Here is a 14,928-nt window from a genome sequence, read left to right as displayed (position 1 = left end):
CAGAAGGAGGGTTGGTGGTGGAATAATGATGTACAAGTGGCAGTGACAGCTAAGAGGAAGGCAAAGCAGAAGTGGGATGAGTCAAGAGTGGAAGAGGACAGAGAGGTGTACAAAGAGAGAAAGCAAGAAGCCAAGAGAGTTGTGGCACAGGCGAAGGCCATGGCATATCAAGATCTGTATGATCAATTAGAAACAAAGGAAGGACAGAGAAAAATTTACCAACTAGCAAAATGTAGAAATAAAGCAGCTAAGGACATCTTACATGTGAGGCAGATCAAAGATGATGAAGGAAGAGTATTATGGAGGGATGTGGACATAAGAAACAGATGGAAAATATACTTTGAGGGACTTTTGAATGAGGAAAATGCAAGGACTCACAGAGGAGATGGGCAACCTTCTGAGGGGATGGTGCAGAACATCAGTAGAATGGAAGTGATGGAGGCCATGAAGAGGATGAGGAATGGAAAAGCGGTGGGCCCCGACAGAATTCCAGTGGAGGCATGGAAGGCACTGGGGGAAGAGGGAATTGACCTGCTGTGGGACCTGTTCATGAAAGTTTGCCAACAGGAAAATATACCCGAGGAATGGAGGGAGAGTACTCTTGTTCCCATCTACAAGGGTAAAGGGGATGCACAAGACTGTAAAAATTACAGAGGAATAAAGTTGATGTCCCACACAATGAAGATCCTAGAAAGGGTTCTTGATGGTAGATTGAGGGAGGAGGTGGAGATTGCAAAGGAACAATTTGGCTTCATGCCTGGTAGATCAACAACAGATGCTATCTTTGGGTTACGACAGACGATGGAAAAATATCGAGAGAAACAAAGGGAGCTACATCTGGTATTTATTGATCTGGAGAAAGCATACGATAGAATGCCAAGACAAGAAGTCTGGAGGTGTCTGAGGGAGAAGAAGGTGCCGGAGAAATATGTCAGGTTGGTGCAGGAAATGTACAGAAATGTGAAGACAAGTGTTCGGACCTGTTTGGGACAGACAGAAAGTTTTCAAGTAACAGTTGGCTTGCATCAAGGGTCAGCATTAAGTCCGTTTCTGTTTAATATTGTGATGGAGGTGGTAACAGAGGAGGTGAGAGAAGATGCACCCTGGACAATGATGTATGCAGATGACATCTTGCTGTGTGTAGATTCAAGAGAAGCGGAAACTAAACTGGAATGATGGAGAAAAGTACTGGAAGAGAGAGGTATGAGACTGAGCAGAAGTAAGACAGAGTATATGTGTTGCGCAGTGGGCGGCGGCCAGGAGACAGATCTGGAGCTGGAAGGAAATGTCATCAGGAAGGTGAGAGACTTTAGATACTTAGGTTCAACAGTGGAAGAAGATGGAGGAGCTGAGAAGGAAGTGGGATGCAGGATACAAGGAGGTTGGAGGAACTGGAGGGAGATGGCTGGAGTGTTATGCGATAAGAGGGTGCCGATCAATCTGAAAGGCAAAATTTATAGGACAGTAGTGAGGCCAGCTATGACATATGCTATAGAAACTGTGGCCCTGAGGAAAAATAACATTAGCAGAGATGAGAATGCTTAGGTGGATGTGCAGTGTGACCAGAAAGGATCATCTGAGAAATGACTATGTCAGGGGAACAGTGAAAGTTACGAACTTAGGAGCGAAAATACAGGAGGCAAGGTTGAGATGGTTTGGTCATGTGATGAGGAGGGAGGACGAATATGTGGGAAGAAGGGTCATGCAGATGGATGTGCAAGGAAGGCGGAAGCGTGGGCGGCCAAAGGAGAGATGGAGGGAGCTGGTAGAAGAGGACTTGAAGATGAAGAACTTGGATGTGGTGACAGCCCAAGACAGGAAGGTGTGGAGGAGACTCATAACAAACAGTGACCCCACTTAAGTGGGGGAAGCTGCAGAAGAATCTCCTCTCTCTCTGGATGAAATATATTGTAGGTTTTTAATAAATTTTATATTTTTCTACATGTGGTAGCCTTCTAAGTGTTTACCAATATGTCTAGTAAGATTTTCTTTTTAAATGTCTGACTTGTTGATAGGGGTTTATAATAATATAATCTTATCATATAGTACACTATCATAGTATCCTGCATATCCCTTAAGGGTACATACAGGGTGTTCGGGATAAATTTGACAGTTTCGTAAGGAAAAAGAAAATCTTCTTTGTATCTATTAAATTTAATGAATTGACAAAAAAACATTACAGGCAGAGTTAATTACAATACTATCAACAAGATTTACTCAAAATAACCACCATTAGCATCGATCACAGCTTCAATTCTGCTTCGGAACCTCGAACAAGCTGATGCTACAGTCTCCCTGGGAAGGGCCGCAAAAACTGTTTTAATTTTATCCATTAACTGGGCTTTTGTATTACTGGAAGTGCGATTGGTGTCTTTTTCAACTGCGCCCCATACAAAATAATCCATGGGGTTAAGGTCTGGGGAGTTTGGAGGCCAAACATTTGGACTGGTGAAGTCGTAGAAATTTTCAGACAACCATTTTTGACTTTTCCCAGAGGTGTGGCAAGGGGCCGAATCCTGCTGCCATACATACGGCCTACCATTGGCTACCCTTGTTATCCAGGGCTTGACTACAGTTAGCAACTCCACGAACAAAGCCCGAATTCCAATGCCAGGGTTCAACACCTGTTCCTGCAGATTTGCGAGGAATTCTGCTGTACGAACGCAATCAGATCGTCTGCTAGGGATCTTTCTTCTTGCTACATCCTCGTAGTCACCATTGCAAGTCTCTAGTTCATGCCTGATTGTTTTTACTGTATTCAGGGAGCATTGGGCAGCAGTCGTAATATCCTTATTTTGATGGCGGGCACGAATCATCATGATACAAGTTATTCTCTTCCATGATTCAGGTGGGTTCCAGCTATCCATCCTTTCTGACATCTTGTATATGAATGAAGAAGGGTCCAAACTTTTAAATGAAGAGAAGTGTGTGTTAATACATGTAACTTACGGAAAAATATAATTAATTATAAATATGTCAAATTTATCCCGAACACCCTGTATAAGGAATTTGCTGATGATCCTTTTTTACATTTAATGATTCTGCAGCTTATTAATATTATTCCAATAGTAAATTAGTAAAGCCTTTTATTATTAATCGTTTTAAAAATATTAAAATTTTTTTTAAAGTTTAATCAAATTTTTGAAATGCAGATATTTTTGACAGGTAGAGGAGTTTATGCACATGTCAGATGATGAAAAAACTTCCTTAAAGTGGAAATATTTACTTGAGAGATATAAAGTGATATTTAAGGTATTGTCTTCATTTCAACAATTTTAGTATTAATTTTTCATAAAATTAAAGAGAAACTGAGAGTTGTTCACTGATTAATGAGTTCCAAAAGAATTTTATTTTTGAAACACATTTCCATTGCTTTATAGCAATGCATTAAATAAAACAACTGATATATCTGAGCACATTATTCATATTATGAACACTAACAGATTATGTTTTGGATTACAATTTTTAAGAACTGATTGTTTACAAAAAGTAAGGCACTATATAAAATCTGAGATGTTAAATTTTATTCCATAATTAAGTTCTTAAAATAATTTATTACAATATAAAAACATAATGGCAAAATGGTTAAGTGCCTCCATAGTGCAGTTGGAAGACTGACAAGATATTGCATTCTTTGATTGTCATGATGACAAGAATCTTTATAGGAGCTTTTCAAATTAAAGGTGAATTACCAGATCTCATAAGGAGGTAGCAGTACTTTTTCCTCCTAGAAATTCAGGTTTTCATCCCATATGCTGTTAAATGTGCAGAGAACACATACAGTTAACAGGCAAAAATACTATTAGTGGAAGTAGTTAGAATAATGTTTAGATAGATGATTATTATTATTATTATCCTCAGACCTCCATGGAGTCCAAGACTCATTGTGGGAGGTTCCTCTGTCATACACACAGCTCATCAATACTGTGCCTTAAATAAATTCACATTCTCTGCAGGCAAGACATTCCAACCATTCACCATTTCCTATGCAAAAAATACTGCTCCTCACTCCTTTTGCTCACACCTTATACAGCTTCCAGGGATGACCTCTTGCTCTCCCTCCCCATCTCCTAAGAACCCTTTACCAACATATATGTTTATCACATCAATCCCCCCCCCCTCCCCCACCAGATTGTAAATTGCATATAATCAACCTCTTCATACTCAATTCTAGAGAACAGAAATCACTTTAGTGAATCACTTCTGCATCCTTTCCAATACCTTTTCATTCTTTTGAAAATGAGATGACCAAATCTGTGCACAGTAGCCCATATATGGCCTAATACAATACAACCAGAATCTCCTTACTTCTACAAGTTGGTATCCTCTGCATCATAGCCAAAATTCATTGCATTGTGTGTGCCAAATTTTAGATTCCTATCCACCATCACCCCCCAGATATTTTATTTCTTCCACATCCCCCATATATCTCCACCAAGTTTAAACTTTACATACCATCTTTGTTTTCTGAATTTTAAACCTCACACTTTGCAACATTGAACTGGCAACCCTACTCCCAAGCCTATTTGGTGAGTCTATTTAAGTCCTCTTGTAAAGCCACAATATCTGTTCTACTCCTCAGTTTTTCCCAACTTTGCATCATCTGCAAACAACTGAATATTCCCATTCGATATCATTTACAGGTTAATGAAGTGTGATATTATACTGTCTTCCTGTGTTAAGGCCTTGAACTCTTTCGAAGTGTCACTTAATGATCATGATAAAAATGAAGATTAAACATGGAGATCTCACTACAAACTTTTAGAATTTCTGTAAAGTTTGAAGAGACAGTTCAAGTATCAGCAGGTTGTGTGTGTATAGTATTCCTAAAGGTCACTAGTAGAGTGATGCAACAGTCTGTTTTGAGGCTATTATTATTTAACTTGTATGTCAAAAGATATTACAACATGCTTGACTGGAGATATACAGCTGTTTGCTGATGATGCAAAGTTGAGAACTATGAGTAGCATACCATATGTTGCAGCCTTGCTGGAGGATCTCAGTAGACTATGTAAATGGGGTTATCACTTTAATGTTGCAAAGTGTAGAGGTGTTGAAATTTGGAGGTGTGTTTATGTGGTGGTGGGGAGGGAATTTTGAAGGAGGTGAAATTGATGAGAGACCTGGGCAGATACTTGAAGTTTAGTCTCATTGCTAACATCGTAAGAAAAATGCAATGAATTATGGCAATGATGGGAAAGATCTTGACATGTAGAAGCAAAAGGTTATAGATCCCTTGATCAGGCTATGCACACATACTACTGTGTGCAGATTTGATTGCCTGGTTTTCAGAGGGGATGTATTAGAAAGGATCCAGGTTTACTAAGTTAGTGTCAGTTCTATGGAATGTCAGATACTAGAGTTCGAGGAAATGCAACTTAGGACACTGTGAATGGAAGAAAAGGGAATATGATTGAGACATGTAAATTGGTTGTTACCAGATTAATGTGGAGGAGATATTTCGTAGACTAGAAGGAGATAAGCGTAGAATTACTCCATTGCCGGAAGCTGTGAACAAGAAGCAGTTTTTTGCATGGAGAGTGATTGATGAATGGAATGCAATGCCTGAAAGTGTGGTGAGTGCAGAAACTGTAAATGAGTTTAAAGGCATAGTTCGATGATCTTTCTGAATGATAGAGCATAGATCTCCCACATTGAGTCCTTTGACTATGGAGATTAATAATAATAATTGGTTTGTAATTTGCTTGTCTTGTAATCTACCTTATGTAACAGACTGTACCTTTTTTGAGATAACTCAGTGCATCCATCTTGACCAGAGGCAAGTCCAGAGGCTAGTGACCAAACAAGGCATTGATGCATGCCGAGATCCACACAAATGTTCAATAAGATTCAAATCAGGAGAATTAGAAAGCCAGTGAAGCACACATGAAATGCATGGATATGCTCTTCAAACCACGTTTGCACAATGTAAGCCTTGTGACATGGGGTATATTGTCTTGCTGGTAGAGTCCAGATCAGGCCTCATTATCACCACCCAGGATAACATCCATTCCCAAAACCATCTCCAGGTAAGAATTAGCAGTCAAGGTATGTTCAATTGGAATGAAAGGACCCATTGATATCCATGAGAATAATTCCATATCAAGATACTAGCCTGTTTTCAGCAATCGGTAGTCTGATTGGCCAGAAACAGCTGGATGGTCATGTTTAGGCTTTTGTGTGTTGTGTATATAAAAAAACATTCTTGGCTTACATGTGAGCATGTTATGTTACATATTTCCATATCTAGCTAATGGATAAAGATATCTCACTAAGAATTCTTAATTTTAATAAGAATTTTTTTTTTTCTGTATTTGGCTTAATTTATACAAATGAAAGTTGATGTTAGGAAGTAAAAAACAAGTACATATTTTGTTCAATGTTATATGCAAAAAGCATATAGCCGACACTGTGTATATACTGGCAAATAGTTAACTTTCACTATAGTAAATTTGTACAAAGCAAAATGAATTTCCTTTAGAATAGTACTGATGATAGGGAGTTTTGGTTGGGACTATTTGCCAGTATATACACAGTGTTGGCTATATGCTTTTTGCATATAAGTTGAATGAGCCTTAATGCCGTTATGTTATGAAGATATACACAAGGTAAGTACGATGTATTTATACATACATGTGAAAATTGTCTATGTAATATAAATTTTAGGTAGATCATTGTCCTGTTTACTGATATTGGTCTGATGTGTCTTGAAAATATTGTTTTCAGATATGGGAGTTCTCAGAAAGATTAAGGAAGCAAACAGATGGCATTAATGATATCATATTAAAAATGAGGATATTAGAAAAGAACATGACATTGTTAGCATTCAGGAATGTGTTAGAGTTAATCTCAGGTGGTATGGGCATGTTAACAGAATGGGAGTGGAAAGGTTAGCAAAACAAGTGTTCTTTGCCAGAATGGCAGGAAAAAGACCCAGAGGAAGACCAAGATCTAGATGGATTGATACAGTAAAAAGTGCTTTAGAAGATAGAGATTTGAGAGATAACAGATTAATTTGATGGAAAATTGTTAATAATGATATAACTTTCCCATGTAGTGCTATCACGATATCCTATACTTCTCCTTGAGAGTATATTCAGGAATTTGATGATGATAAAGCATTTCTTGTACATGTTCCAGATATGGGGAGTTTGCTTTCTCTCCTGCCTTGTCATCTTTTATCTGAAGCATCTAGAAGAAATTCTTTTTCATGCACATTCAGCCTTCATTTTGGATATGTTACATATCTTTACAATCTGGTCCACAACAAAGATACATTCCTGCCTTTTTAGCAATTACATCCATGAATTAATTTCACAATGATGCAGACCACATGACATAATTTTGATTTGTATAATCCGAGTGCAATGAGTCCAAACAACAATGAAACAGTACGAACAATTCCTATCCCATAGATTTCTGGCATCTCAGAACCAATCTCTAGAATCCTTAAAAGTATAATCTAGTGGCTACATTCATTCCTTTCAACAAACTATCATTGTGGTTTCCATCTTCTAAAGATAAACGATACCTTCTTGCTCTTCCTGGCATCTACCAAGTTCCATATGACTGTCATCTTTCTTGTTTCAGACATCCAGATGTTCAGTGGAGAAAAGAATGTAAAAACACCAATCTTATATTGTTAATAGGTAATCTGGCCTTACAAAACATGGAATTGCTGACTACAATACCCTGTGGTCTGAAACATGCTTACTTCACTATCTGAATCTAAATCAGATTGACTGCCTCTCACTATTGAAGATAAATAGGAGTCTTATTCTAATTACACAATTTTATTTTCTTTAAATACTACTATGATTCCTCAGTGCCTTAGACGATAGAAATATAAGATCTGATAATGTTGGAGTCTTGACAAGTAACAGACTGATTTGGAGGAAAATTGTAGATAGGAAGTTAGTAACGATGTAATTTTTTCATGTAGTACTGTCATATCCTGTACACCCCTTGAGGGTACATGGCAGGAATTTGATTATGATGATGTTCTGTGTATAACATGGACGTTTCACTTTTTTAGATAGTCCATCATTCGTATTCTACTTTGTATTCAACTGCCTGGTGTCACTGATAATGACCTGTAATTTTCAGGTTGAAATATCATCACTTTCCTGATATGTACTCTCAAGGGGTGGATCCTCAACCTACTATGACAGCACTACATGATTAAATTTATATTATTATTAATCTCTTATCTACAGTTTTCCTCCAAATTAATCTGGAGGAAATCTCCAGATTAACTTTTCGCGTCTCTAATGCACTTTTGACCGAATCCATCAACCTAGACTTCAGTTTGACTCTGGATCTCTTTTCTGCCATGCTGGCATCAAACACCTTTTACTAACTGTTTCTCATTCCCATTCTATTTAAGTGGCTATACAATGTCAAGTTCCTTTCTAAATTTAGATTATTAATCCATCAGCAATTTTTCTCCAAATTAGTCTATTTCTTGCAAAATGTTTAATATTGTCTTATTTAATGTTTCATGCTTCTAACAGATTGAATCAATCCACCCTGATTCTGTTCATTCCCTTAATTTTTTTTTTCTCAGAACCCTCATGTCTGTGGTCTCTAGTCTTTGATCAAGTGCCTTATTTCTAACCCAACTCTCAGATCCGTAACTTGAAACAGATATGAACACTGTCTTGTATACTGAGTTTGGTGTTTTGATGTTCTCTTATATAAATTTATTCAGCTGGCTACCTACCATACCAGCTTTGTTTAGTCTGTTGTCTATTTCCAGATTAATCTTGGCATCTTCACTAAAAACTGTGCCTAAATAGCTGAAATATTTTACTTGTTCTATAGGCTCTCCATTCAGATTGCAGTTGATGTGTTCAATATTTCTGCCTATTTTCACAGTTTTGGTCTTTTTATTGCTGATTTTCATACCAAATTTGTTATAGTTGTTATTCTATTCAGTTAGAATCCTGGAAACTTCACTAGATGGTGTAGGAGTACATCATCTGCATAAACCAAAGAGTTAAGTTTAACATCTCTATTTCAAATAATAGGCCTAATGCCACTTTCTTTCATAATGTGATCCATATAGATGATGTGCATCCTTGTCTTGCCCCTGATTTTAGATCAAACCATCTTCCTGTATTTCCTTCAATTCTAACTGCTGACTTATAATTTAAATATAGACTATGTATTACTCTGTACAATGTTCCATTCAGCAATCATATACTGCAGCTGCCTTTCCACATCAAGTTTTTGATTACTTTTTCTACCTCAAATATTGATGTACAACTCTTTACATTCCCATTGAAAATTTTCTAGTACAGTTCTGTCACTGCTTGGTTCATTTAGCAGTCTATCCAAGTTTTTAATTATTCCAGGCATCTAGGATATCCTTATCTCCAGTTTTCATGCCACACTTTATCATATTCGATTCCTTTTACAGTACTTGTTCCTCCATTTCTAAGTTTTTTCAATAGCCTCCAGAACATTTTGCCACCTCCCTGATATTTATTTTCCATACTCTTACCCAAGTATACCCATGGCTTCTGTTTAGCTTTACATAGCTCTCTTATGTGTATTCTTTTTATCTGTATTCTTTTAGGACGTCTGCCAACTTATTTTCTAGGAACTTTTGGTATGCTTTCTTCTTTCCAGGACTGCTTCTTTAACTTCTTGTATCCACCATGGAGTTCTTATTTTTCTATCTTTGCAGACAACTTCACCATATATCTCCTTAGCTGAATCAATGTTTTCTTTATAGTTTGCCACTGAGACTCCAAGGTTTGGTTCTTGTTTTCAATTTGTTTCATTTTTTTTCTTCAATAATGTTTGTATAGTTGAGTCTGCAATTTACCTGTAAAAGCTACTGAACTTTAATTCTTTTGCAAACTTTCTTACATAATGTTCTTTTCAATGTGATATCCATTTTTATCCTGCTTAGTACTAAGCAACTTCCAATTTCAAATCCTTTGTACTCTCTTGTATCCTGAACCAGTACAATGATATCACTATCAACAATGAAATGGTCAATCAGGATATCTTGTTGGATATCTGAACAGCAGAGTAGGAAATGAATCCCACCATTATTATTAGCATTTCCCTATTCTCCAAATTTTCCCATAACTCCCAAATGCCTGGTGGGATTCATTTCCTACTCTGCTGTTCAGATATCCAACAAGTACCACTTTCCAATTTCTTTATGTCAGCTGCCTGTTCTGACGACTCAAAAGCGTTCCTCCACTTCTTCATTGGGAGGAAACCTTCTGTGGGACCATAGACACAAACAAGTTTCATTGTCCATTTCCCCATTTTGCACTATGCCCACATCATTACTTGAAACTGTCTTCCAACCAAGAACTATCTTCATGTTTGATGTTGAATGCTATCACTACTCCTTCCTTTCTTTGATTATTATTGCCTGAATATAATATCCTATGCTTATTATTTAGTAAGATCTTACCTGTTTGTCTTCTTGGTCTCAGTAATGCCAGTTACGTTTACGTGATACTTTTCTGGTTCTTCTGCAAGTTTGATTTCCTTTCCAATAATGCTCCTTATATCGATGATTCATATCTTCAGCTCTTCCGATATTGGGTTTATTCTGGTTTTTCTAGATGTTGAGTTGGAGCTGAGTTGGGTTGAAATATATTATTCACTCTTTTCCTTGTGTTATTGTATTACAGAATATAGTAATACAAAATACAGTAGTACTATTTCAGAATAACCAACATTTTCTTTCTTACAGATGGCTCAACCATCAACTTCTGGTAAACCTTATTTACAAATATTGTCTTGTGTACCTGCTAACTATGAAGAAATAATAAAGCATCTTCCAGTGTGAAGTAGGGATTTTCAAAAATGTTAATTTTAATCTAGAAATTTTGTTGCAAATAAATAAACTTATAATGCCAGTGATTTCTGTTTAATAGAGTACTAATGGGGAAATTTCAAAAACAGCAAAAGAATCAAATAGTTTCTTCATTTTAAATAATGACTAGATAAAATGAGATGACAACATTCTTCTAAATCAGCATATCATAACATAAATTATATACTATAAAGTACTTTCAAATTGTTTCAATACAATAGGAAACAATGAAGACTATAGTAGTATTTTTTAGATAGGTTGGAACAGCCATTTCCTGGTGACCATGGAAAAAGGCTACTCAAATTTTGATACAAAAAAGTGAACCACTGAACCCATCAGCCTACTATCAGTGATTTACAAGTCTTCACTCATAGGCTTTTGAAACTCTAGCCCTTGCACAGCCAAAAAAAAACAGGCAGGCTTTAGAAGTGGCTTCAGCATAATGTACCATATTCAAATTGTACAATGGATTATTGAATGGAGTCATAAATACAAACTCACATTATGTCTTGGTTTTATTGATTGAGAAAGCCATTGATTCAATAAAAGCTAATGCAATACACAAAGAAATTAACAAGCAGAGGAGCTATATGTAAGCACCATTAACTCGCATCATACATTAATGGTTCATTTTAACAGAAAAATCTCCAATGTCAAAATATAGACAAGGTGATAATATCCCCAAAACTATTCAAAGCATGTTTAGAAGAAATAGTCAAAATTCTTGATTGGGAGAAAAAGGTTGGAAGGGGAGCTATTTAAGCAATTTACACTTTGGAGATGACAGTTCTCTTTACTTTGAGTCCACATGACCTACAGATTCGTATCTCTGAGCTCTAAGTTGAGAGTAAAACAGCTGACTAAAAGATAAACCTAAAGACCCAAATTATGTTCAATAGCTATGTGCAACCAGAAATGGTTGCACATAGCTAAAAATCAGAGATGGAATTAAACAAGTGAATCATTACATATACTTAGCACAGATATCAATGGATCAAAATACCATGGAAGAAGTGAAAAGATGAATAAACTTGGCTGGAAAGCATTTGAAAAATTACAGGTCAATATTTAAAAATGTAAAGGAAACTCAAACACTAAGAACATAATTTAGTATGGAAAAGTGTATGCATGATATTAGAAAAGAAATACTTAGATAAGAAATCAAACCAAAGTCCAACATGATAAAAAGAGTGAAATATCTGAAGTGGCAATAAGCAAGGCATATTGCTCAAAGACAAGACCAATCATGGACAAAAGTGCTGGATTAGATTCCTTGGGAAGAAAAACAACCACAACACTGACCAAAATTGCAACAGACTGATAAAATCATGAGATCTGCTGTAGTGACAATGGAAAGAAAAGCCACTGACCATTTGCCACTGACAATGGAAAGAAAAGCCACTGCCTTCATCCATTTGGAACGATAATGGCTGATGATGAATATAGTGAAGACAGAAAAGTTGTGGCATTTCTCTTATGTGCTGTTTCTAACCAAAAGATGGAGTAACAGTTCAAGTGGTCAATAGTGATTCCCCAACTTCCCAATACTGATCTCCACAAAGATGATCATGCAAAACCTAAAGCACGTTTTAGATATTGATAAACAGTAGAGAGATTATCTGCTGGTGCAATTTATTTCTGAACACTTACCCACAAATTCACATGATGAGATTGCATGCTGGCTGGAGTGTTGCTCGGTTAAACAAGCACTCCACTATTTATGTCAGAAAACCAACAGTGAAAAGTCAACTGCTGGAACAAGCTCCAATTCAATGTCTAGAAGAAGAATAAACCCAACATCACATGAACTGAATCTCATCAATATAAGGACTATTAATTGAAAGGAAACTGAAATTGCAGAAGACTCGGAAAAGTACCATGTGGACATAATTGACATCATCAAATTCCTGACATGTATGTACCCTGTTGGTTTAAAGATATTATGATAGTACTACATGAAGAACTTACATCATTACTAACTTCCTATCAACAATTTTCCTCCAAATCAATCTGTTATCTGTCAAGACTCCAACATTATCAGAGCTTATATTTCTGTCTTCTAAGGCACTTTTTACTGTATCAATCCACCTATATAAGGCTTTGATAAGACCACACTTGGATTACTGTGTGCAGATTTGGTCTCCCGGGTTCCAAGGGGATAAAGAAGCTGTGGAAAGGGTGCAAAGAAGAGTTACAAAGATTATATCCCGATTATGGGATTGAGAGTATGTGGATTACAGACTCTGGTTAACAGGAGAAAGAGGTCTATAAACTTTTGAATGGGTGTTATAGCATTTCAAATGATGCTATAACATATTCGCGTTCTATCAGGAAATATCGTTATGAGAGACGAAAAATTTATTATACAGATGAAACCTGAGTGAATGCCAGTCCCACCTGCACTGAAATTCTAAAGGACACGACAGTAAAAAGTGCTTGTGAAGCATTTTTGTTGGGCTTAATGACAGGCCTGAAAGAACCAAGTGGAAGGGGGTCTCGTATAATAACACATGCTGGCAGCGAAAATGGATTTGTACCAGGGGGCCCTTGAAATTTTACAAGCACAGAAATCATGATGCGATTTTCATAAGGAAATGGATGTAAAGCACTATGAACATTGGTTCACGAACATGTTTTTGCCAAACGTTGAGCCTAACAGTGTTATTGTAATGGACAATGTGCCTTACCATTCTGTCTGACTGGAAAATGTGCCACCTCAGGCTACACACAAAAAAGGACACTCAGAAGTGGCTGAAGAAAAAGGAATTTGGTTTTACTTCTGATATGGTGGAAACAGAACTATTGAACTTGGTGGCAAATGTCAAGAGTTGGTTTGAAAAATATCGCATTGATATCTTCCACCATACCATTGTGAACTGAACTCCATAGAACTCATCTGGGCACAAATTAAGGGGCATGTTGCAGCTAAAAATACAACTTTCAAAATTTTAGATATTGAAAGACTGGTCATAGAAGGATTTCAAATTACTGAGTGCACATGGAAAAGTTGCATAATCCATGTTATTGAAGAAGAAAAATTCTGGGCCCTTGATGGAATGATAGATGAGGTGGTAGAAAACGTGTTTCATGGTAGATGACGGCTCTGAATTTTATTTAGTGACGACGCAGAAGCTGATGATACTACTCGCAGCCTGAGCAGTGTTGAGGAGCTTCATTAAATTAATGAAGGGATAAGAGTGTTTATGTATATATTATTATAATAAAATACGTCATGTTCGGAAATGTGCATTGTGATGAGTGAAGTTCACTTCATAACGTAAACAATCACTACTTATCTTAAGCCAGTTTATAATAAACTATATGACATCTATTTTGTTACAGCCTATTAGTAATTCCAGAAAATCCAAAGGCACAGTCGTATAGTCATCTTGGCTGCAATTTTCTATTAGCAATCATAATATAACGTAATGTTATACGTAGAATGGTGTGATTTGGGCAATGACGCTTTTAGGGGATTTTCTATGCATGTGCTTAGTTACTTCACTGTTGCCATAGTAACAGCAAACTAATATCCCGCTACCTTCAGAAGTGGTATGGCCTGCAGTATATTTCTTTACCTCCAAGATAACCTGAAAAAGAGCATAGTTCTTTTACCTGATATTTCTTTCAAACACTTGTTAATTTTTTCTCATTCTGTCCAAGATCTTAATACTTAATTTGGCTGTACTTACATATTAATGATGCCAAGTCTTACCTGACTTCTTCATTTTTAACACCCCAACTGGCCAGGACAGTGCATGTCCAGATAAATCTGGATGCAATTCTGTAACACCTATTGAATAACATGGATAAGAAGTGCAAGTTGTCTCACTATTTCATCCACTTCGGCCAGTAGTAATTTTAATTTTCCATCTTCGATCAAATGCTTTATTTCTAACTAGCTGTCTCAATTCATATGATACTAGTGTGAAAAAATTTTGAGTACTTTGTTTTTTTCATTATGTAAATATCCACACACATAGTGAACTGATCTTCCCGGGGGACTTTGCCATCAGCATTTCAAACATGGGTTTAAAAAGGATTTACCATTATCAAATTACACACAATGTCCTGTCTGCACA

General features: G+C 36.6%; 1 protein-coding gene across 1 annotated transcript in view; it reads left to right on the top strand.

Moving 5' to 3' along the window:
* The window catches only part of hdm (meiosis specific with OB domains hold'em), a 297,283-nt gene extending 286,394 nt beyond the window's left edge, over positions 1–10,889 (top strand). Inside the window, exons 12-13 of the mRNA XM_090415441.1 lie at positions 3,166–3,252; positions 10,724–10,889. Coding sequence (XP_090271567.1) covers positions 3,166–3,252; positions 10,724–10,819 — 183 coding nt within the window. The 3' untranslated portion in view covers positions 10,820–10,889. The remainder of the gene's footprint in view (positions 1–3,165; positions 3,253–10,723) is intronic.
* Positions 10,890–14,928: the final 4,039 nt, after the last annotated feature.

Source organism: Typopeltis vanoorti, chromosome 3, assembly GCF_054136105.1.
Source record: "Typopeltis vanoorti isolate ZY-2024b chromosome 3, IOZ_Tvanoo_1.0, whole genome shotgun sequence".
Taxonomy (NCBI): Eukaryota; Metazoa; Arthropoda; class Arachnida; order Uropygi; family Thelyphonidae; genus Typopeltis; species Typopeltis vanoorti.
Note: the sequence above shows the minus strand (reverse complement) of the source record. Positions and strands in the feature narration are given on the sequence as shown.